Below are 25,805 nucleotides of genomic sequence, written 5' to 3'. Positions count from 1 at the left end.
CAATTTTTACTTCTGCCCAATGTTATTCTCTCCAAAAGGCACCTGTCTGTAAAATTTCATGCTGCTGTTGATTTCTTGATGCTTCATTCTGTCTGGATCCCTCTGCAAGGTCTCTCGTCCTTTGAGAGAATCAAAGCACCTCCTGGTTTGGTATCATCAACACTTACCGATGGTTCATTCAACTTGTGCATCCAGATCATTGATAAAAATATTGAACAGAACTGATAACCATGAGGAACATCACTAGTGTTTATATTGCATTTGTAGCTGGCAATTCTTTTGTAGCCAAACAGATCCATAATATCCTATTTTAATTCCCAACTGTGTAGACACTTTCATTCTGTTTGTCTGCTGCAATGGCTTTGCTGTTGGTTGCTCTTCTTGTGAGAAGGAGGTGGAGGACAGAATACTTGTTACCCCTGGTTTTTATGAAGTGGCGGAATTGAAGTGGTAAGCACAGACTCGGAATCAGTACTGAAGTAACTTTGGTCTATGTTCATACTTGAAAAAAAGCATAACTTGGGGACAATACAGAATACTGCTGCTCTGAGGACTGTGGTATTTTAAACTGCTGGCTTTGCAAGCCTGTCCACACTTCTCAGGCTCTTTGTATAGCTAGGTTGAACGTGCTTGATTTCTTGTGGGGGGTGGGTGTGGGCTTAGGCTGTTACTGAATTTCAGCATTAGAATCCGGAATAAGGCAATTCCCTTGTTTTCTGTGCTGATGTTTGGTGTACTATATACATGTGTGTGTACCTATAAATAAATGAATATCTATACATACATTTTTCATTTTACATGTTGGTTGTGACTATCACTTGACACTTCAACCATCTGGCAGAAAAAGAAATCAAATCCTCTTTGTAAAGTGACGTTGAACCATGCAGACCATGATCCTGCCTTCTTAAGGGTTCCTTGCTCTTCTCTTAGCTGGTTTCTAACTTCTGAAATGACTGGATCACAACAGTTTTCTTCTGTACGTAATTTCAGTTCTTGTTTAGAGACACTAAAGAGCATGGGGTTTTCAGAAAAATTATATGTTACCATATAGTTTACATGTCGTAGTAGTGCCTGTCCCCAAAGGGATTACCAAGAAATTGCGCTTGAGAAGTTTGGCTTTGCAAATTGAGTACTTCTGCAGATTTTAAAAACGGTATCATAATTCTTTTTTTTTTAAAGCCTTTTAATTTTACAAGTAGTATTTTATAGTGAGTCTGTTTACTAATACTGAAAGGCTTCTTATGCTTTTGAATCCACAACAGAGCTCTATAACTGTCACTTTCTCATGCTTAACTACTCTGTATTGTGCTACTGTCTAGAATGTAAACTAAGGTAGCTTGACCTTCACGATATGGTGGTGTTTTTCTGATATGGAAGAGCTTTAAACTTAAAAAAGATCTTTAAAGATACAGTGGACCCTGCTAGTGTTTCCAAATTCTGTGTTGGCTATGGTGTCCTAAGAAACTGCAATATTTTACTGTTACAGTTGTAATATATTTCCTTTAAATTTGCCTGCTTTGTATTTCTATATCTCAAAGACTTTATATGAACTGTGATGTTTAGTTTATGAACTTTATTAAAAGCTATGTAGTTAGCAACTGACTCCAGATATGAACTTACATTATTTCTGAACTAATCTGTAGATTTTCTTTACTGAAATATAGATACTTGGAACTTGCCTTTGCAAAGTGTAATTACTGATGTACACAATGATTTTGTGAGAAAATTATCTATTACATGCATCTAAGCAGGCTAAGATTCTTCAAAACCTCTCTTGCTTTATACTTTTTTCTGCTTTCAATTTAACGCTTCTCTATATTCCTGATTTGGTTTTTTTTTGTTAAGCTGAAGATGAGGCTGTCAAGAAAACTAAGTGGTTACTTCAGTCACTTAAGAGAAATAGTCATCTGTCTTTCTGAACATTAAAATTTTGAGAGTACCAAACAGATTTCAGATTCCCATCTACCCATTTGAAAAGTGACTCTGACTTCGAAGTTCACTGCCTTGCTGGGATGCTTGTGCTACTAAATGTGCTAATTTTATGTTTGCTTCTTTAAAAATTTTCTGATCTTCCTGACTAAGGTCTGCAGAACAATGCAATCCTAAGTAAATAGACTTTGGTTTCTTGAGGAATAAACTAACAATGCCTTCGCTATTTGCTCATGCATACCTTGTTTTCTCCCCCTTCTCTCCTCTCCTAGCCTTAATGTTTTGTGCAATGGAGCTGAGCTACAGGCAAGTGCTGAGCTGGGGCATACTGTGAGAGCTCTGCCACTGTCTGTGGGGGGACAATGATTGCAGTGTCATGAGGGCCTACACAGGGGTAGTTGACAGTGGTTCTGTGGAATTGCAGTGGTGTATGGCATCTGCTGACATCTGTAGGATAAGCAAATGCAAACATTCCTTTAAGCTGCCAGGCCTCTGAAAATGCCATGTTGTGGCCTCATTGATAAATGCCACAAATAGCAGAACAAGTCAAAAAAGGAGTCAGTTCAGACTGGAGGCTGCATGCCATTCATGTTCAAATTTTAACTGTGGAAAGAAATTCTCATCTTCCTCATCCCTGAGTATGTGTTGCAAGCCATCTACTTTAAAATTTTACCTCCTGTCAGCTGCTTCCTCCAGTACTGCACATCTTTTCCTTAAAACCTAGTGCACTGAAGTAAGGTCTGGGCCTGATTTTCATTACCAGCACTAGGGAGATAAGAGATGCCCTTGTTTACCTTCTTGTTTCCAGGTACAAGGTAAAACTTCAGAAGTAATTACCATTTGCCTAATCTGTAGTAATACTGCAAGCAGCCTTTTTAGAGTGCGTTAGAATGATTATCAGTCTTCAATTACTATTATAAAGTGGCAGACTATGTTATTGAAACTGACCTCCAATTAAAAATGTGGTCATTATTTTGTTGTTGTTGTCGTTACGGACTTCCACAAATATTATTTTTAGGAAGAATGAAGTTCTCTAAGACTGGTTTTCTTTTTTGAGTATCTAATGAATTTGCTGGGTACTGATGGAGTTCATAAATCTACATACAGAAAGCAGCTCTCATTTCTTATTTTCTGTCCCTCAAAAGTTCTTGTTACTTGTGTTTTGTTTACACTTACACTACTTCACTGGTCTCATCAGTGACTTAAGTGGTCTTGTTATTTTTGTCTCTGAAAAATGATAATATACTTTATTTTTCTTGGGAGTTCATCTCACATGATTCGTAAAAATAATTTATATGTGTGCCAAAGTGCTATAAATACAGAAATTAACACTGTAGGAAGTATACTAATTTTTAGAAGATAATACAGAAATAGTTGGCTTATATGAAGAAGTCTTCCAGTATTTAGAAATAAAGAGTCAGGAGAAAAATAACTATTATTTACTGATGCTTAATGGTGCAAAATAATTACATCAGCTTAAGTTTTTAATTTTTTTTGTACATTTAAGTCAAGTTTACTTATGAGTTTAAAAGTATGAGATGTCTTATTTTTTTCAGTGGTATGTATAGCTTTCAAAATTTGGTGAACAGTATTGCAAGGAATCTACAGCTTTATAATCTATTTTGTGGATATTTGAAATTTTACAGACTAATGCTAACAAATAACAGTGCCTGTAATTAAGGATTTTACTGAATTACTTATTCCTTGTTTGTTTACTTTTTTCCCCCAGAAAAGAGCTAAAGGCCAAGTGCTGTTTGATAAAGTGTGTGAACATCTCAATTTACTCGAAAAGGACTACTTTGGGCTGTTATTTTATGAGAATTCAGAACAGAAGGTAAGTCTGTGTAAGGGTTTTGTTTGCTTTTTTTTTTTACATTGCTACTGATTTGAATGGTTTAGTGAGGTACATTGTATTAAATACAAACATTTGAATAAACTAATGTTTGAGCCCATTACAAACTCTTGAGTAAACTGTTGTGAAATGTCAATTCTAGTCTGCTGTAAACTTAAAACATGCAAGATATTGGTGTGTATGTTGATACCTAACAAAGTGACAATTTATTATTTAGAGTGGGGGAATATTTAAAATATCTACATTTTTGAGAAGCTAAGTGAATAATTGCTAGGCTTTATAGTATAACAGTAAAATAGTAAAATAAAAGCAGTATGCCATCCCCTGCAAGTGAAGATAGGAAATTTCAACTAATATCTTTGCCTTAATAGTCTGACAACTCCCCAGATTTCTGAAAACTTTGAAATTTAAAAAAAAAACCCAACAAAAAAACCCCAACCAACAAAACCAAAAACCATCAAAATTTTGTGCGGTAAATAATTTAAAAAATTAATCTTTTACCTGACTTTCCAATAATTTCACTGTCTTTTCTCATGTATGCTTTGGACGGGAACACGAGGAAAGTCTTGTGTCTTAAGTCTGCAACTATTAGGCCTTTTTTTAGTTCCTTTTTTGTAAATTTTCAGCTTAAAGAAAATTTTGGCATTTATACAGATGAAACTAGAGATGGCCCATCATCAATACTGGATGTTAATTTTACAAATGAAAGATGTTTTGATATGGCTACACTTAAAAGGATCTCTTAAATACCATTTGACAACTTAGCTTCAGTCTTCTTTTGCACATGCTTATGTGTTGCGTAGTTGAGCACATCTAGATTACTCAGCTGAGAAAAATATTAAATAAATTAGTGCTTTACATTCCACTAATTACCAAATGCCAATTTCTCTTTTCCCAGCATCTAAATGTTTACTGTTAGTTATGGGCCAGATGTTGATTTCTTGATGAACTAAAGATGAAACTGTGGTTGTCCTTTTCCTCATAAAGAAAACAGGCTAATAATAACAAACTGAAGTGGAAAAAAAAATATTTCCTTTCATCTCTGTATTTGTAACAGGAATCATTACATGAGTGCTATACTTTGTCTAGAAGCTTTTGTTTTTTTTCTGTTACCTTTCTCATCCCACTATTCTGTTTGAAATTAAATTTAATTTAGTGGTTTGAATAAATCTGAACTGCTGACAACTTCCATTCAAATACGGTTGTTTTCCGGAGTCATTTGCTTTGCTGCAAATAACTACTGCTTTCTTGGCAGCACTGAGCAAAGTACTCAATCCCTCTGTATTAAATATCCCTACATATAAAATGGGCTTGATGTATTTTTACTTGGATATTTTACTTTTTGCTCTTGATTTGTAACCACTTCTAGAAATGAGAACTTTGGTGTAACAATGAAAAGCATCTCAGTCAATACTTTGAGTGATATCATAATCTTGTTATTTGTTGTTATCACATGTTAACCATTTATTTGTGTTACTCATTATTGAAAATCTATACTGTACACACGGAGCAAAATAACATAAAACAACAGATCCGTCTTTGGGAAGAGAGGAGAGGTCTAATGCCATACCTGGAATCCGTGAGCTATACCGGGAAATAGCCCACTGGAGTACGTCATAGGAGAGGGAATATAAACCTTTTGGCTTCTGAAAGTATGGCAGTGCTACTGTAAATTGAGAAATATCTGGATAATGAAGCCGCTGTGGTTCAATCATTTATGTGCCCAGGCTAAATGTAGCACTTTATTCAAAAGAAGAGTAGACTAGTTGTCACCTGAATTATGGACAGCAGGAGGCTTTTATTAAAAAACTTCTGGTCCAATTTGTTATGAAGACTAAGCACTGTTTCTGCATTTAGTCTTTATTATAGAAGCATAGTGTTATTTAGAGAAACTTAAAAAGGAGTCTTCCGTAGCAGATCTGCATTTCCCACCTCCTACATTCTCTTGCAGGATTAGGCTTAATTAATGGTGGACCACAAGAACCACAAAATTTTGAATGCTACTAACAGTGAAGGAAGGACTTATTTTGGTTATTTCCTGTCTATGTGGCCTGTATGCTCTAGATTGTACCCAAAGTGCTATTATGTGCATGGTACTATGCCTGTGGTGCAACTTTAAGTTGCAAATACACAGATTTTCAAAGGAGAATTTGAAAAGGTGGGCTTTGGCAGTTACTTGGCCAAGAGCTTACAGTCTTTACAGGTTAGTCTGTACTGTAATGTGCACATTTATATAGATTTGCTTATTTTTACTGCTGTTGTCATTGAAGTTACCTAATCCAAAGCTACTGCTTTTGTACAACATTATGTTTGGAAGTTTACACAGGTTTTGGTATAAACATGTCCTGAAAATGTGAAGAGTTTGCAGGACTGAAGGGCTGCAGTGTGGCAAAATTACTGGTTCTGTGCTGAGAAAGTTCCCTCTCCCCATCTGTCATTTCTTTCATGCTAGTAAGTTCGAAATTGCGTATCTATACAGAATGTGCTCGGTAAGAATGAAGCACACATTTTTATTATTAAAGGAATTTTTTTAATACATGGATGAATACTGTTTATATTTTCTTCAGTATGTTACATATTTGTGATATATTTTTAATGTAAGCTCCTGTCTTAGAACTTTTAAGTGTCTCAACATTTTTTAATCTTTAAAAAACAACTCCAACAATTAATATTTTATGCTTTTATTGAATTCATAGATGGGGGGTGGGGGTGGGGATGGGGGTGGATTAGTTGTGTTCAGCAACATCTTCCAAAGAAAGCTTAGGGACTTGGTACTTTTACTGGTTTTAGGGTCTTCTCTTTTGTTCATGCGTGTAGTAAGTTTGAATTATTTTTTCATCTCAATACCAGTTCTTTTTGATGCTTTTTTTTTTCTGTTATGACTGTTGCCTCTTCAAATTAAAATGACACAAATCTCTGACCTTCGGGCTAGTCAGCATTAAATAATAAATGATGTGTTTTTCTCATTCTTGTGCACTCTTCACAGCCACTCATTTATGAGCCAGCTGTTGAACTCGACAGCAGCTGTGGGGTATGGAAACTGAATGCCAGGCACTCTTCAATTAGAACTGCTCCCTAATGCACTGTTGGGGTACCATTGGAGGAGGAGTCCCATTAACTTTTTTTCTATGGGTGTTCTATGCAGCTGGGGAGCTGTTGTGTCTTCAAATCAAACTGATTTTTTTTGTTAGCTTTAATACACATTTTACAACTATTTGGGTCAAATTACTCATTAATGATAGCTTTTGTTGTTTTGCAAATGTTAATTTTATTAGTCTCATTAGTGTTTTGTTAGTGATTTCATTGCATTGCACCCTAAAAAGTTCATGAATGCTGCATTCATACTGTAATTGGTCTGCAGAAGTGTTAGAAAGCTTCTACTCTTATGTTCTGGGCAGCAGCTACAAATGCTGCTTTTCTGTATTTGTACAAAATACTGTTGTACTGGTAGAGAACTTTTTTTTTTCTTTGACAATTCATTACTTTGTCTCATCTATAACCTTACCATTCACAAATTAAACAAATAGATTTCTGCCTACTGGAGCAAAGTAATGTACATACACTTTGCCTGTTGTTTTGAAACCTGTCTATTTTGCATTAAGAGGTCTGTTTCAGGATGGTTTCTCTTATCCATAACAGAAGGCACAGATGCAAGAAACCACACCCCTGTAATTATGCATGTAACTAGAATATAAGCATCTAATTTTATTTGACAGAAGAATAATGAAAGTTGGTTGCAAAGTCTGCTTTCAATAAGCTTATTCCAGGTTTGGAAAATCAGAAAATAAACTAACTTCTGTGAAGAAAGGATTATTCTTCTTATCTTGCACCATAGTCTTTATTTTATGCTGGGTTTTTTGCTTTATAGTGTTGAAAGATAAGCACTAAAAGTAGCATATACTCAGGAATCCTACTTTTTTACTGTAGTTGTGCCATGCTATATTTACTTTATTCTATACTTCAACTAAAATTTAAGAGTTTAAGCTGCTTCTCGTTATCTTTGTAATTGGAAGAATATAGCTGTGTATCACTTCATTTTGGCATTAATTTCATTCTGAAAACCTAGGATAACTGTAGCTGTAGTGAGTCCCAGCTGAAATTATTTGGTGATTTCAGTTGTCTTCCAAGGCCTTTCCTTGTCAAGACTTTTCCAACAGATAATAAACTTCTTCACAAACTTCTTAAAGTAAGAAATGTGAAAGTAATAAATTTTTTTAACCTTGTCTTTAAAAATGATAAACAGTGTGTTTTGCATTTAATTTGTAAACAGTATTTGTCTAATATAAACATGCTGCATTTATGATGAAGTCAACCATGACCAAAGTAATTTACAGCAGACATATAAAGTATTTTGGGTCAAACTTGTAGAAGCTGCACCCTTTATCAGCAGAGATGATCCAGATTAAGGATTTGTACTAGTACAAAAACATAGTTTCACATTCTCCTAATCCATCCATATTCATAAAACTGTAGCCTAATGTTTTTGTCCCTTTGAAATAAACTTGACTTTGGGTGGAAAAGCCTGTAATGAAGACTGAGGGGTATAGTAGTGGAAAAAAAATCATTGCATTTACAGTCTATTACTACAGACTGAAAGTTGAGTCATATACCCAGTATCCACTGCTTGGCTACATTATGCAAGAAAGATTGGTAGAGATAGACCTTTAGCAACATTTGTACTGTCACTGAGGTCCTCTCTGACTTCAAAGCTGAAAATATGTACAGTGGTTTGTAGAAATGTGAATGTTGTCCTTGACCTTACAAGCCAGTTGCTAATTCTTCCCTACTTTATTCAGGTCTCTGTTTCTAAAACGTGCTAAATTGTGCTGTCAGGCTGATTGTATCCACGTGTGTTTCTTCCATGTGTATGCTTGTGTATATAGCTCTGGCCATGGGAAATAAAGATTTAAACACTGTATAAAGTAAATTCTCAGTGACTGCAGTTAAAAGGCTCTTTGTTTCTTGTCTCGCACCCAGTCTCTTTTCTAACTTCAACGGATAAAATTACTAAACAGGATTTTCTGAGCTACTGATGAATATGTTGCTGATTCCTTAGTCTCATTTCCTAAAGCTTTTTTGAACAATCAATTACAACAAAACCTCTCTTTTACACATATCAACAGTAACTGAAATGCTATGTGCTATTTAATAGGTGGCACAGATTACTAAAGAACCTTCTGCTGTTGAGGATAGAACACATTTAATAGTGAGGCAACTAAATATGAAAACCAGTTTTTTATTTGTGTTGCCTAAAGTGGGGCTGAGTATCTAGATTTGAACCTTGCCTGTGTCTCAGTGTTTACATAATACGTGTTTGTAGAGATCTTTTGCTTTGGAAGACATTGGGAAAAAAAACATGAAGTTTGGTTAGGTTTTTCCAAGCACCTTTGAATGTTATCAGAACAACGATGTATATGCCTTGAGGCAAACAATGGGAATGGTAAGTCTTGGGAGTTCCAGAGAAATATAATCTTAACTCTCTCTGAGTGTATAAGCACAGACATGCAGAGATTACATAGCAGCTCCTGAAAAGTCTCCTCATGTCAATAAAAGGATTGAGAGAAAATATCATTTGACAAATGTGATTATCTAGACCACCTCCACTGTAAGGCTATCCTACTTCTTAAAATGACAGAGCATGAAGAATCTAAAGCAATAAGACAACCATGAAGGTAGTGGCAATACACAATTTCATTTATGTGCATGGGTGGAGATATTTGCAAGCAAATCACAAGTTTAATTTTAGAATTCTTTGAGTTATTTTAAAATAGAACAGATGCTTCAGCAATACAAACTTTAACTGCACCACAGGAAATTACTCCATTCTGATGTAATTTTAAATGCTGGTTGTGACTTTTTTTTTTCCAGAACTGGCTAGATTCTTCAAAGGAAATTAAGAGACAAATTCGAAGTAAGTACTTATGGTTTCAGATTTTATGCTTTTTTTATTTCCCCATATAAATATTCTCCATAAACTTAGTAGCCTGGATGTTGACTAAATTGTATACTTAACAGCATAAAAGTATTTATGTCTGATAATTACATGTTCAGCCTTAGAACAGAAAGCAAAGCTTCTATTTCTGTTCACTGCCCAAGGGGAGAAAAAAATCACTCAGCCTTGTCCTGTAGAAGTTGTGCATTATACTGGCTGCTGCCCCAAAATTTCCATGTGTTGTATCTGACTAATAGTTGATCCTGAAACAGTAGATGATTTTCAACTTTATGCCAGTATTGGAGTTACAGAGTGGAAAATATCAATTTGCAAAGATGGTGATGGTTATTTCTATAGGACTTTCTAACTTCAGAGACTCACCAGAGTATATGAAATTAAGTATATGAAACAAAAAAGTATGAAACTAGAATTATGTATATTCTTCAATACTCATCTGTCCAGCATTGGCTTTTTTGATGTGGCCACCATTTCCAAAATAGAAATGATGTAGAGAGCATAATCTTAGAATATCTCACTTCTGTGCTTTTATATGAATCTGTGTGAAAAGTCTTTTTACTTCCTATACTCTATGCACAATGAGAAATTCATCTTACTGTGTTTGCATAAAACTGTCAAAAACTCTCCACTAGCCAGGTAGCTTTTGTAGTAGATAGGAATGTGAATGGAGAGTAAATTTGGGAGACTCTCCCCAAGTCTAGGTGTCAAAATAAGTAGCTGCTAAGAAGTGCTATGCAGTCCTTGCCCTTACTGAATTTATTCTCATCGCTTTACTAATCTAGGGCCAATGCAGGGTTTTTTGTTGTTGTTTTGGTTTTGATGGAAACTTTTTTTGGTAGTGCCTCATAGGAAACATAAATGCAGAGGTGATGATGAAGGTTGTAAGATTTACATGTCTGTGCTTCCAACATAACAAGAACCCAGGTTACTTAAGAAACTGACTTTGAACTTTTTGGGGGAATGCGATCCAGTGGAAGCACTTATAATTAAGAACAGCGCTGTGTTATTTACAATAATGAACAGATGGTTTCCTTACTATTGTTAACTTCCTTTTTTAAGGCAACACTCATTTTTCAAGAAGTCATGGTCTGTTTTCTTTAGACCTTTCCCAACTGATGAAATACCATATTAAGAAGATGTGGTTTTTATTTTCAGTAATGAAATACAAGTTACAGAAGCTTCCTTGGAAACTTTTGGGTTTTTTTGGATCTAACATGCTCTTGTATAGGCAAACAACCTATTAAAAGGGTAAATGTACTAATACACTTATGCAAGCATAAGTCATCCTTTTAATTAAGGAAAAGTCACTGGTATTGTAACTTCTTCTACAGGTCTTCAGTAAAAGTCTGCTAGTTGTCCAAATACATGGGCTAGAGGCTGTTTAACAGAGTTTAATATTTCTCAAGAGATTGAAGATGTTAATACTTTTTCTTATTGTATTCTGTAGTGATCTGTATGCTATATAGCCTACAAGTAAGTGTCATGAATCTGAAATGTAAGAACTCACCTGAACATTTTTTGAATGTACCACAAGACTTTTTTTAAAATACTGTGTTGTCATGGGTTTGTGAGGAGCCACTTTTTGCTTGCTAACAGGAGGAGAGAGCTGCAGTGCTAGTCCCAGTAAGCAGTCCTCGAAACATCCACTGCCTCTGAGGTGGACCCACCTCCAGCCTGGCTAGGCCAATCTGGTGCCTCTGCCATCCCTATTTAAGAAGGGAAATCTGCAGCGGAAGAGAAAGTGGAGAAGGGTACAAGTTGGAGGTGACCGTACAGACCCCACAGTCAGAGGAGGAGGAAGGAAGGAGGACCACCAGACTAGAGACAGCCCTGCAGCCCACAGCAAGAGTGTAGGCTGTCCCCTTGCAACTCATGGAGGGCAATGGTAGAGCTGATAATCACAAACAGCTCTGGGTGAGTGCACCTGGACAGGCAGGAGACTGTATGAGGAGGTGGCTATGGGGCAGGCTGTGCTGGAGAGCGTGCAGGCCAGAGACACAGGAGGCAGAGAGGAGCTGCAGCCTTTGGAGTGGCCTGTGCAGGGCTGCCCAGTGTGTGAGGTACCCTGCTGTGTGAGGACCAGTGAGGAGCCCGTCTGCCTTGAGGAGAGACAAGTGGCAGGAGCTGTCAGAAGACTGACTGAAACCCCGATTCCTTGCCTCACTGAGCCATTCAGGGGAGGAGGAGGAAGGGAAGACCCCAAGACCAGAGCTGTGAGCCTAGGAAGCATGGAGGAGTGGAAAGAAAGTGATCTTGTAGGGGTGTTTCTGCTCTTCATCATGGTACTTCTCGATGTTGTTTTCTGTTTGGTTTTGGTTGGTGGTGAAATAATTTTTTTCTTTCTTCCTCAAGTTGAGTAGTCCTGTCTGTTTTACCTGGGACTGTATGTGGCACTTGAACCCTCCCTGTCCTTAGGAAGTTCCAAAGGCCCTGCGTATTTATGGCTGCTCATGGTCCTTTGTTCCTGGATGGCCCTAAACCATGACATGTATAATATGTATTAAAATATTTTAAGGGAATGTGATTTTTTCATATAGCATGAAGATCTACATTTTATATTGGAAGTCAAGTCCAGTTGCTTGAATTAGGCATCATGCTGATTTTTTTTTTTTTCTCTGATCTGTGGCACTTCAGAGTTGATAAGGCATAGTGTATATGGCAAACAACCAAGACAACCATTTTAAGATTTTTGTAAATTAAATTTGCTTACACCAATTTGCAAGCAATCACCATACTCTCAGTTGTGTTCTGCATAATCAGTGTATTAAAATTTCTAGATACTGCAGTGTACTGTAAAGACAAACTTTATCCCCTAGCTACGTAAGTATTACATAACAAGACTTTTCTTTGTTTTAGGCTTAGTTCTAAATATATTTGTCTCTGAATCAAGAATGGAAATCTTACGTACAAAAATACACTAGTATGTTACATATAATTTATCTGTAAATCTTACTAGGCCATTTGAAATTAAGAAACTTAATTTCTTTTTCCCTTCTGCAGCACAAACTGAAACACTAATGTGCTAGATAAATGTATTTGGACAAATACACTGATCAGCATATCCATTTGCAACTTAATATTTAGAACAATATGTCTCTCACATGTGAGGAATACCAGTATTCTGTAAATCTGGGATGTGTATACCACCTGTGACTGGGGAAGACAAAATAAGATTCCTGTAGTCTCCAAGTTATTTTCTGGATCTATCTGTCTCTTACTGAGTCAGGGCTCTCAAGCCTTCTTTGATCTCTGTATTTTTTCAGGTTGGCGTTTGGCTAGGCAATTATATTGGATCTCACAAATCACTGATATTACTTGGGCTAATGAATGTGATCCACAATTTCCCAGCTCTATTCTCAAGGCTACAAAGGTGGCAAAAAGCTGGTTTGCTTTCAGCCAGTCTCATCTCTTACGGAAAATTAATTCTTGACTTTTTTTAACTCATGTAATTGGGGTTTTTAACTCATGTACATATTCTTCGTGAAAATTGCTAAATCTAAAGTCGATTTAGGCTTTTGCAAAATTGAGAACTTGGTACAAGCAGTAGCAACTGACCTTGGAATAGAATCATAGAATGGTAGGGGTTGGAAGGGACCTTTAGAGATCATCTAGTCCAACCCCCCTGCAGAAGCAGGGTCACCTAGATCAGGTCGCATAGGAGCATGTCCAGGCGGGTCTTGAAGACCTCCAAGGAAGGAGACTCCACAACACCTCTGGGCAGCCTGTGCCAGGGCTCCCTCACCCTCACAGTAAAATATTTTTTTTTCTTATATTTAAGTGGAACTTTTGTGAAATCCTCAGCTTCACAGAGGGTGAGGTAGATCACCCTTATACGAAATTTAATTTGAGACACTATCTGTATGAGACGTTGTACATGTAGTTAGTTTAGAACACATGATATTCCAGTTGGTTTATCTATAGGTATTTTTATAACTGTCATTCAGAGTTTAAAAAAACTGAATGAGTAAAGCGCTTAAACATTCTGAGAAAAACAGATTTATTGTAATTGAAGATCACTCTTCTGTCTGCATTTTCAGTATTTTAAGTTATGAGTGTGTAAACCATCTGTTTTGGGAAGCCTAATTATTTGCTTTTATTATTTGTGTAATTAAAGTATATGAAACTGAGTTATAGACCTGGTTATCTTTCTCTTCACACAAATTTTGAAACTGTTTTTGGGCTATATACTGTGTTTAGTTTTCATGTTTTTAATTGTTTTTGGAAATTAGCTTTGTATGCTATGTGGGATAGTTTCAATTGAAGGTAATATTATTAAATCTGTTTCTAGTTTGTTGCACGATTACTATTTTTTTAATTGTAAAACATATGTCCATATCGCCTGTCTTGTGTTGTATATCTTATCCAAATACTCTCAATTTCTTATGTACTGAGGGCAGAGTAGACTGATATAGGGTTGGCTTTCTATGCAGTCTTGGCTGATAAAAGATACATTTAATTAGTTTTGCTCTTGAAGTTAACTGTAAAATTCTTACTGTCTTTTGTCAAGAGAATATTTGTTTAGCCAGAAATATTCCAGAAACTCATCACTTTACATTACTAATCTGATCTAAATTAGGTTAACTATGTCCACCTAAGGTGAATGGACTTGTTTTTTGAAGGAAGAGGCACTTGCAGGAGGAAAATGATGCATTGTGAAATAAGTAGAAAAGTTTTTTTCTTTTTGGAAAGGAGTTGTTATCTGAAGGATTGAAGACACTAAAATGAATTTGCTTGTTACTTGATTCAGTTTAATTATTGAGAGGAGTGAGGGAAAACTGCTGTAATTCTATCAAAGTGGATTAGAACAGATGAAGTATAGAATCATAGAATTGTTTTGGCTTTAAGGTCATTGAGTCTAGCCTTTGTCCCACCCCTATCAACCACTAGACCATTTCCTTAAGTGCAACATCCAACCTTAAACACCTCCAGGGACGATGACTCCACCACCTCCCTGGGCAGCCCGTTCCAATGCCTGACAACCCTTTTAGTAAAGAAATTCCTCCTCATGTCCAGCCTGAACCTCCTCTGGCACAACTTGAAGCTGTTTCCTCTTGTTCTATTGCTTATCACTAGGGAGAACAGACTGACCCCTGCCTTGCTACAACTTCCTTACAGATAGTTTTCAAGAACAATAAGGTCTCCTCTGAGCTGTCTTTTCTCCAGGCTAAGCAGCCCAGATCCCTCAGCCTTTCCTTATATGAGACATGCTTGGTAGCCTGCCTCTGGATCCTCTCCAGCACCTCCATGTCCTTCTTGTAGAGAAGGGCCCAAAACTGGACAAGGTATTTGAGGGGCAGCCTCACCAAAGCCAAGTACAGGGGAATGATCACCTCCCTCCTGTTGACAACACTGTTCCAGATACAGGCCAGGATGCCATTGGTGGTCTTGGCCACCTGGGCACACTGCTGGCTCATGTTCAGCTGCTGTCAATCAACACTCCCAGGTCTCTCTCTGCCTGGCAGCTTTCCAGCCACTCTTCCCCAAGCCTGTAGCTATGTTGGGGATTGTTGTGGCCCAAGTGCAGGACCCGGCACTTGGCCTTGTTGAAACTCATGGCCCAGCCATCCAGCCTATCTAGATCTCTCTGTTAAAGCTTCCCTACCCTCAAGCAGATCAACACTTCCACTCAGCTTGGTGTCATCTGCAAACTTATTAAGAGTGCACATCTCCTCATTCAAATCATTAATATAGTTGTTATACAGGAGCAGCCCCAGTACTGGGCCCTGGGCCACACCACTCATGTGGATTTAATTGAACAGAACTGGATTTAACTCCATTGACCACACTTGTTGGACCTGGCCATCTAACTGTTTTTTTTTTTACCCAGGAAACTGTATGCCCCTCCAAGCCAAGAACAGCCAATTTCTTGAAGTGAACGCTGTAGGAAACAGTGTCAAATGCCTTACTAAAGTCAAGGCAGACAACATCTACAGTCTTTCCTTCATCCAAAAAATGGGCCACCCTGTTATAGAAGGAGATCAGGTTTGTTAAGCAGGACCTGCCCTTCATAAACCCTGGGTCTGATCACCTGGTTGTCCTGCACGTGCTGCATAATAGTATTTAGGATGATCCGTCAGCGTCCTGGGCACTGAGGTCAAACTGACAGGCCTGTAATTTTCCTGACCGTCCTTGCGTCCCTTCTTATATATGGGTCTTACACTGACTGACTTCCAATCAGATGGGACCTTCCCAGTCAACCAGGACTGCCGATAAATGATGGACAGTGGCTTGGTGAGCACTCTAGGATGTACCCTATCTGGGCCCATAGATTTGTGCACATCAGTGTGGAGCATAAGGTCACTGACCATCTCCTCCTGAATTGTAGGGATGATGTTTTACTCCTCATCGCTGTCTCTTTACCTGGGGGGCTGACTTTCCCCAGTGGAAATGCTGTTATTACTAAAGACTGAGGCAAAGAAGGCATTAAGCACTTCAGCATTATCCTCATCTTTTATTACCAAATTTACTTCTGGATCTAATAGGGGATGGAGGCTCTCCCTGGTCTTTCTTTATTGTTAATGTATTCATAGAAACTTTTCCTATTACCCTTTACCTCTGAAGCCAGTTTGACTTCTCGCAAGCCTTTTGACGTTCTAATTATCTCCCTACATAACCTAACAGCGTTCTTGTACTTATTGTGAGTAGTCTATTCCTTCTTCTAGAGGTCATAAACTTGCTTTTTTCCCTGATTTTAAGCCAAATCTCCATATTCAGACAGGCTGGTCTTTGCCTCTGACTCATCTTATGGCATGTGGGGATGGCCTGTTCCTCGGCCTTTAAGATTTCCTTCTTAAAAACTGTCCAGCCTTCCTGGACTCCTATAACCTTTAAAACTGACTCCCAAGGGATTCTGTCAAGTAACCTGCTAAACGAGTCCCTTTGAAAGTTCGAAGTGTCAGTTTTGCTGCCCTGCCTTCTACCATCTCTGTGAATAGAGAAATTTCATGGTCACTGTTCCCCAGATGGCCTCCAGCTACCACATCCTCACAAGACCTCTGTTAACAAACAAGAGGTCCAGCAGGAAGTCTTCTCTGATTGATTCACTTAGCAGCTGTGTGAGGAAGTTTTCCTCCACACATTCTAGGAACCTCCTGGTTTGTTTGGTCTGTACTGTGTTGAATTTCCAGCAGACACCAGGGAAGTTCAAGTCCCCAATAAGAACAATGGCAAGTGATTGTGAGATTTCTCCCAAATGCTTATAGAATGTTTCATCTACTTCACTACTTTGATTGAGAGGTCTATAACAAACTCCCACAGCAAGATCAGCTTTATTGGCCTTGCCCCTTAACCTAATCCAAAAACTCTCAACCCTAATTTAAGTTCTTAACATTCATAACAGTCCCTAACATACAGCGCCACGCCATTGTCTCTCCTTCCCTGTCTACCCCTTCTGAAGAGCTTGTAGCCATGAATTGTGGCATTCCAGTCATGTGAGGTATCCCACCATGTTTTTGTGATAGCCTCTATGTCATAGTTTTGCTGTTGCATCGTGGCTTCAAGCTCCCCTGGTTTGTTGCTTATACTCCATACATTGGTATAGACACACTTCAGATGAGCTAATGATCCCAACATCTTTTTGTGAGTGTGAGAGCCGTTTCCTATCAGATGCTTCTAAGGTGTTTCTCTAACTTCTAAATCATGAATAGCCCTTGCCTCTTCATTTCTCATTATATGTTTATCCCTTGTATCCACTGAGAAGTCAGAGTCTTCACTAGCACACCATCCTACAAGCCCTGGCATGCTTTCCTTGGGCTTATTCATAACAGGCCCAGTTATATCCCCTTCCCCCTTCAAAAACAGTTTAAAGCTCTATCAATGAGCCGTGCTAACTCCTTTCCCAGAATCCTTTTCCGCCTCTGAGATAGGTGCATTCCATTTGCTGTCAGCAAGTCAGGTATCTTGTATATCCACCCATGATATGAATGGGCAATACTGGTATCTAGTACAATACTTTAGTACAATAGATAAAGCACCTGGTGACCAGTTTTGGGCTATAAGATTAAACCTTTCTCTTTATTCATGCTGAAGACTGTTCTCAGCATCCTTTTGTTAATGGGTATCCAGTCATTCAGATTGAGGAACTTAAATCAGTCAAAGGAAATACAGGCCTAGGCTTTGAGACATACTTAGCCAACAGTTAAAGTAGTTCTAGGAATGTCATGAAGTTTAAAGAGGTTTTATTTTTTTTTTTTTTACAGTCTTGGTTCTATGGTATATTCTACAACACAGTCTGAACAGCTGCTCAGGAAAGAAGATGATAGAATAATGATATGGTTAAATAGGTATACTTTCAAATTACACAGTAGACCACATGGTGATTAATTCATAAATACAGTTCTGTGAGAATACAACATGAGTTAAGAACTTTGCAGCACAGTGTTCTAAAATACTTAAGAAATCTGAAGTTTGTATTTAAAGTGCTAAGGGAAATTAGAATTCATTAAGGAAAGGACTTGCATTTTAAATGTACAGCTCTGGCTGTCTTGTTTTAATGCTGATAAAAAATATCGTTATGTTCAGGCATCAAAATATGGAGTCACTTTATGCATGATTGCTTTATTTTATATGCACCTATTTTATGTAAATATTTATAAAAGCTGCAGCTAATTTTGATCTAAGCTATTTACACTGAAGTGTAGCTTATAACAAGAACTAAGTACTTGTGCCAGTGGGAAGAGTTGTCCTGCAGAAGTCTTCTGTATGTGTAGTAATTATGAAGAATGATTTTGCAGTTTTTCTGTGAGCTGGATCTTGTCAGTCCTTCCAGGACTGTCTGTACTCTGCTGCTTATGCATTTTTGGAAATATGAACTGGATATAGATCTTCCTTACTTTTTATTGTCAGTAATTTAAGAAAAATTATACAAGTACTTTCCATGATTGTATGGGGTATTTTTACATCTATCTGTGAGTAGTGGTCACACAGTACCCTAATAATCTTAGCTAGGGCACAAGAGATATCATGACTAAAAGCCAGAAAAAGCCTTTACTGGAAAAAAAAAACCAAACCAAACCTCACTGATTCCCAGTTTAAATGGGATGAATCATGTTAATTGTATGCTCTTAGCTGGTTGGTTATATTGCATTCTTTTTCTCTAACAATGTGCCTAAAGTTGTTACAGAAGCATTTTTGAGGTAACAAGCTAACTAGAAAAATTTCTGACATTTCTATAGCCCATAGCATTAAACATCAAAACAGAGAGCCTTATCAGGGACTGAACACAAAAAATAATTTTAAATATCAGATTTATTTAATTCTTTGTCTTGGACACCAATTCAAAGCACCAGTCATAGTGTGCATTATTGTGTGAAGACAATTACTTTTGTATGCCTCAGTTATGTAGCTACAAACAGTCTGCTGTAGTGAGAAGTATAAATATAGACTGTGCACATTGTAATATACTTGCTAGTCTATATTCAGGGGATAAATGTTCTTTCTGTAATCAGGCAAAATATAAGGTCACCAACTGTTCAGAAAATATTCAGTATTGAGTCAACTGCAACATTTTTTCAACGGATTAGCTATGGAATTAGTATGAACAGACATCTGAATTTTTTTCACATAGTCTATACATTCAGAGGATCTATGTTGTTTTTAGCGTCTGTAGAGAATATATATTTTTTTGTTCTCTACATTTATCTTTTTCTTCAGTGTCTTAGGTTTCCTGGCTTTATGAAAGCTAACTGAAGAAATGCTGACAAGAAAAAAAGATTAAACAGGAGTTAATCTGTGACTAGTTTAATTTTTAGGCCAAGAAACATTGCTTGATACCAGGAAACATTGCTTCATTCCAGGAAGACTTGCAGAGTGGTTTAGAACCTGCGTGGAGGACACATCCATTATCAACCTCTTCCAGTCCCTTAGTCCTGTTGACGTGACAACTCTTCCAGAACACTTTTTGCATACATATTTTGGCCCAATTGCTTCTCTTGATCAGTTTGGCTTGCTCAGTATCAACAGCTTGTCATGAAATTATGCTAATTTGTTGGAAGATAAACAATGGAAGTAGGCTAATCCATTTCAACTTTAATTCTGTTTGTCATGCTATATATGTTTTAATCAGTGCTAGACATTTTTAAAAGGTATTTTTGTCTTAATTCTGCACTAGATTGCAGTAAATGATGCAAGTAGGCATATTTTACCCAATTCAGTACTATATGTACATTCAGTAAATGAGAGTTTCTCATTTAAGGACTCCTGCCTTAAATGAGAATAAGCAAATGAGTAAGCAAAGTTATCAAATATTTGTTAAAACAATTATAACTAGGTATATTAAGATACACTGAAACCCTGAGTTCTCAGAAGAAATTACTGACTTTGCAGCCAGGTGGAGAAATCGATGGGCTTCAATGAATAGTCCTTGCTGAAAAATGGAAATAATTTTTGAAATGTTGAAAAACATTAAAAAATTTTGACACAGAGCACCTCTTCACCTTTAACAGCTGTGACATTTCAAAGCAGATTTTTTTTCAAAAGAAAATAACCTTAAATTAAAATCTCAAGCTATGAGTAAAGGCAACATTTCATGCTTTGTTAAATTATTGATCTAGTTTTAAGCATTGTCATGGTTCGATATGACAGCCTTTTCTGGTAAGGGGGAAGGGGCTGTAAAGATGACTCCTGTAAGAAGTTGCTCACAACACTCCCCAGCTTTGAGCCAGATCCACTTCTGGGGCTTATCCATTTAGATGCCTCCACGATCACTTTTTAAGAAGAAGCCGGAAGAGGAGGCTTCTTCCTCCTTCTTCTTCCTCTTTCTTCTTTCTTCTGCCCCTTCTTCTTCTGGCTGGTGGTGGTGCAAGGAGTAGGAACAGTGAGAGAAACAACCATGCAGACTCCAAGGTCAGTGATGAAAGAGAGGAGGAGGTGTGCTGGAGCAGACTCTCCCCTGCATTCTACAGAGAGGACTGGTGAAGCTGAGATTTATTTTCATTTCTTTAAAGACCCCATATCAGGGGCAGAGACTCATGTTGCTAAAGCTGGCCCCGGACCAGGGGCAGCGAGTCACTTCATTAGAGGCCCCGAGCCAGGGACAGTGAGTGTGGCTGGAGGAGGGCATGTCCCATGGGAGGGACCCAATCACTTCACTACAGACCCCGAGCCAGGGGCAGTGATTTTCTTCATTAAAACTATGGCCAGAGCAGGCCGTGTCCCAAGGAAGAGACCCAATATCCACAGCTGTAACTGTGGGGAGGAACCCACGACAAAGCAGCACATTAAACTTATGCCCAGAAGAGGCCACATCCCAAGGGAAGGGCCCTCTATCTGCAGAAACTGCAACTGTGGTGAAGAATCCAAGCCAGAGATATTCACCAAGGACTGTGTCCTGAGTGAGAGACTCTGTATCGGCAGAAGCTGCAGCTGCTGGGAGCAACCCACACCAGAGAAGTTCGTTAAGGACTGTTGGAGCAGGGGAAGAATGCCAGGAGTTGTCCTCATGTGAGAAGAGAGAAATGGCACAGCCCATCTGTGAGGGACTGACCACATTCCCCATTCCCTGTCTCCCTGAGCTGTTGAGGGGGGAGGAGGTAGAGATATCAGGAGCAGTGAACTGGGCCCGGGAAGAAAGGAGGGATGGGGGAGGGAGATCTTAAAGTGCTGGTTGTAATTTTCTCATCATCCTACTCCCTTTTTGCTTTTATTCCATTCTGTTTCTTGTAGAATAAACATTCCTACTTTCTAAGCCAAGTACTGGAGTCTGTTTTGCCCAGAACCGTAATTGGCAGCGAGCCCTCCCTGCCCTTGTCTTAATCCACAACAACCTTGCTTATCTTTTTACTCGCATTTTACTGGGGCCTTTGCCATCCTAACAAGGGTGGGGGTGAATGGGGGCACCAAGTGAGAGACTGTCGTGGTGCTGCTATGCTAGGTGGGCCAAACCACGACAAGCATGCTTTTGCACGTATGTGGTATTAACAATTCTAGGACATGAGAATTTAAACTGAAAATATCACTGCTATTAGAACTACTAAAGGTATTGTTTCTCAAAAAAAAGCATTTTGAGGACAAATGTGTAAAAATTTTTGTCTTCCTTACATTCTCTATGAATAAGCAATTATCTGTTGCACACAACACAGACTTCATTTTGCCATCTAATACTCGTAAATATTGTACAGTCTCTCAAACTAACAGTCATTTTAAACAGGACAAGACTGTTAGCCTTGGAGGAGTTTGAAATAAACTCAGTATATGTGTCTTTGAACGCAAAATGTCTTAAAAGTGTTAATATATTGTAGTAGTTTTCAAAATAAAAACAGCTTCTGAAATTTACATAACACTGTAAAACAGTATTTAAAAATAATTTTTAACATGGTCATCTTTCACTGTATGTGTGTGAGTTGCTACCTGATAATGAAAATAGTCTATACTCCTTACTAATATACTGTAAAAAGAGAGAAAAAACTTTATATAACTGCCTAATTCAGTAACGATTTTCTTCGCTTGCTTCAACTTGTTTAACAGTCATACCTTTCCCATGTTTAGGTTTACCTTGGATATTCACCTTTAATGTGAAGTTTTATCCCCCTGATCCTTCACAGATGACCGAAGACATTACTAGGTATGCATAGTTCCTAATTGTAAACTTGAAAATTACTGTTAGTCTAATTTGAAGGCCACATAAATTTTCTTCACTTTCTAGATGCTGTAACAGGTTTGGATATTACTGTAGAACACTACAGATGTTCTTATTTCAACAAAGTTGAAAAAGCAAAGTGAAAACTTACGGAGAAAACCTGAGAAAAAAGAATTTAATGATAAATGGGGTTATGATTGGGGAAGCAGGCAAGATGTGAATTATGACATTTGAAAGAAGCCAGTGGTTTACTGTCCTTGAGAAGTGAAATTTACTGCATGGCGATAATGCTCAAATAATGTAAGGTCTAATGAATTATTAATGCATTGACTTATTTTAAAATATGTTTATATGATTGCATGTATTTCGATAAATACTGACATACTTCTCATAAACTTACCATTGATAACATTTCCTGTGTTCTTATTCTTGTATGTTTGTTTTTCCTCTTTTTCTTGCAGATATTTCTTGTGCCTACAGCTTCGTCAGGATATCGTTTCTGGTCGACTGCCATGTTCTTTTGTGACTCACACCCTCCTTGGTTCATATACTCTGCAGGCTGAGCTGGGTGATCATGACCCAGAGGAGCACCGCAGTGGCTATATCAGTGAATTCCAGTTTGCACCCAATCAAACTCAAGAAATGGAAGAGAAAGTAGCAGAGCTACACAAAACACACAGGTGTGTCAGATACAGTGGGATTAAATGAAATTGTCTTGCTTTGTCATGTTTATGGCAATTCTCTTCAAGATATATGTAAAACTGATAAGCTGAAGTTAATGTTACTTTGGAAATATTTTGCTATGTAACTAGAATCTCTTTGTGTTTAAAAATTTCAATTTGAAAGTAGTCACTACACTAAGATCTCAAAAGATAACTTTTGGAGAAAATACTTTTATCTAAGCATTTGAAATAGTTTAATCAACACACAGCTAAAGTATTTTGAAAGAGTGAAGGTGGAAATCTTTACTGAAGGAATATAATATGCTCTGAAAAAATTCATTTTCCCTTTAGGGCAAAAATGCTATTGATACCTTAAACCTAGATTTTTCTGCGTGTCTGAATTTCGGTATTTCACTCTGTTTTGATTCTCAGTTCTTTTGTCAATAAACTTAAGGCTTATTCAATGGTTTTAGGGGCTTGACTCCAGCACAGGCGGATTCCCAGTTCCTAGAAAATGCTAAGAGACTCTCCATGTATGGAGTGGACTTACATCATGCCAAGGTATTGGGGATTGGTTTGGTTTGGTTTTAGGACAGACATGCATACTACTAAAGAACATATATATATATATATATATATATATATATATATATGTATAAAAAATTTCAAAAAGTTTATACCCTGAACTTTTAGGTATAAGCCTTTTATCTCTTGGTCACGATAATGACTCAGTTTACAGGACATCTTATTAATATTTACAGATATCTAAATGGTGAGTGTCAGGAGGTTGGGACATCCCTTTTTTCTATTGCAGCTAGCAATAGGACACGGGGTAACAGGATGAAGCTGGAACACAAAAAGTTCCATTTGAATATAAGAAAAAACTATTTTACTGTGAGGGTGAGGGAGCAGTGGAAGAGGCTGCCCAGAGGGGTTGTGGAGTCTCCTTCCTGGGAGGTCTTCAAGACCCACCTGGACATGTTCCTATGCGACCTGATCTAGGTGACCCTGCTTCTGCAGGGGAGTTGGGACTAGATGATCTCTAAAGGTCCCTTCTAACCCTGCCATTCTATGATTCTACAGCTCTAACATTCTTAGAATTTATTTTATATCTAAATTTATTTCATGTGTAGATGTATGTGCAGCTTGGAAATATTTTCTTCATCAGACCAGATAAATGCATTTTAAATGCCAGAGTTTTGATGTTAAGGAGATGTGCGGTCATAAAATAAAGCCTAAAAGAACATGTGTTTTTGTAGTAGCGTAAGAATTAAAAAGAGAGCAGGAGGGAGGACTTGGGCGAAGGTGGGTTTTGGTACTTTACACTTCTAGTGCTATTTTTTGGGGGTTTTTTTTTAGTTAAAAGCCCCAGCAAACCAACTCGCTTACACAAATCCAGAGTCTCAAATCATTAGGAAAATGATGCATTGTAAGCATATCAATCCTATATTTTAAAAAGCAAATCAAGTATCTTTAGTACTTGAGAAACATTATCTAATTCTGTTTCATATGGAAACAATGTGCACTTGTTTTTGCATATTTCCATAGACCTTTTGCTAAGTTCTGTTAGAAGAAATGTACTTAATACTTGAAAGAAACAGACTTTTTATTCATATTCATTAACTGTGTGTGTAACATTTTTTCATTTTCTAATACAAGTGTAGCATGGCAGTTCATTTGGTCTGTAGTGTTTTGAGAAACTTAAGATTTCTATTGAAGCTTTCTTTTGCCATATGAAGTGCAAGAGTTAGTACTGCTGTTTCCCAGGGTCTTTTTGCAGCTGTTATGACAGTGAAGCAACTTTTTAATGACAAAGTTGGCATTTGTTGTAGTTTTGTTGTTTTGGACAACATGAGATTCTGCTGTGTTATGTAGTGGTACCGTGTATCATAGCCTTATCAGTAAGTAAATAGTTTTGTTGCCTGTAAAACTTGAATCAAACACTGTCAGTGGAACAGAATATGCAGAAAGCTTTACTGCAGTAGTAGGTGACTGGAAAAGGTCACGAACTTGTTCATAGTGTACTGACTGTTTAACCTGGTATGGTTGGTTTTTTTTCTATTTGTTGAACATATTGGTAGCACACCCACCATACCTTCCTTGCTTGTAAGTTGCTGGCTTAGTCTCTACTGACAGAATATTGAAGAATTTCTTAGGACTGTGGTATATGCAATGACATATGAGTGCCAAAGGCATTACTTAGAGTCCAAAGCCTTTCCTTAAAGCTTAGTATAATTAGCTGTTTCTGGTTTAAGAATCTCTTTGTCAGGGACTTTCATTTGAATATGAAACAACTCCCAGGTGCATCATTCCCTCATGGTATTTCAGCAGTAATTACTTGTTTGAAATGCTATTACACTGATTTTGTGAAATTGTCTCATACATGATAGGACTCTGAAGGTGTGGATATCATGCTGGGTGTATGTGCTAATGGACTGCTCATTTACAAAGATAAACTCCGAATCAACCGTTTTGCTTGGCCAAAAATTCTGAAGATTTCCTATAAGCGAAGTAATTTCTACATCAAAGTCAGGCCGGCAGAAGTAAGTAGCATCTTTCTGTCCTTTTTCTTTTGTGAGATCATTTCTATCCAGCATCAAGAAAACAATCTTAATTTTTTTTTTCCAAGATATTCTTCTCACAGGCACATTTTGAATTTGAGCAGAACTTAAGTGTTCTGTTTTCCTCTTCATATTCTACTGATTGTATTAATCACTTGTCTTGATTAGCAAATGCAAACCAAGAAGAAATTTTTATTTTTTTTTTTGTTCATAGATGTCATCTTCGGGTTTTGTTTTTTGTTTTGTTTTTTTAGGGAAAGCTAGTAATACTGAACAT

At 37.5% G+C, this 25,805-nt stretch overlaps 1 protein-coding gene across 16 annotated transcripts in view; it reads left to right on the top strand.

Annotated features, from left to right (window-relative positions):
- Positions 1-25,805, top strand: part of EPB41L2 (erythrocyte membrane protein band 4.1 like 2) — a 113,689-nt gene that overhangs the window by 55,186 nt on the left and 32,698 nt on the right. For all 16 annotated transcript variants that reach the window (XM_061990668.1, XM_061990678.1, XM_061990675.1 and 13 more), the window contains 6 exons: positions 3,659-3,763; positions 9,650-9,692; positions 22,215-22,290; positions 22,767-22,985; positions 23,441-23,528; positions 25,358-25,510. In XM_061990668.1, coding sequence (XP_061846652.1) covers positions 3,659-3,763; positions 9,650-9,692; positions 22,215-22,290; positions 22,767-22,985; positions 23,441-23,528; positions 25,358-25,510 — 684 coding nt within the window. The remainder of the gene's footprint in view (positions 1-3,658; positions 3,764-9,649; positions 9,693-22,214; positions 22,291-22,766; positions 22,986-23,440; positions 23,529-25,357; positions 25,511-25,805) is intronic.

Source organism: Colius striatus, chromosome 2 (genome assembly GCF_028858725.1).
Source record: "Colius striatus isolate bColStr4 chromosome 2, bColStr4.1.hap1, whole genome shotgun sequence".
NCBI lineage: Eukaryota > Metazoa > Chordata > Aves > Coliiformes > Coliidae > Colius > Colius striatus.
Note: the sequence above shows the minus strand (reverse complement) of the source record. Positions and strands in the feature narration are given on the sequence as shown.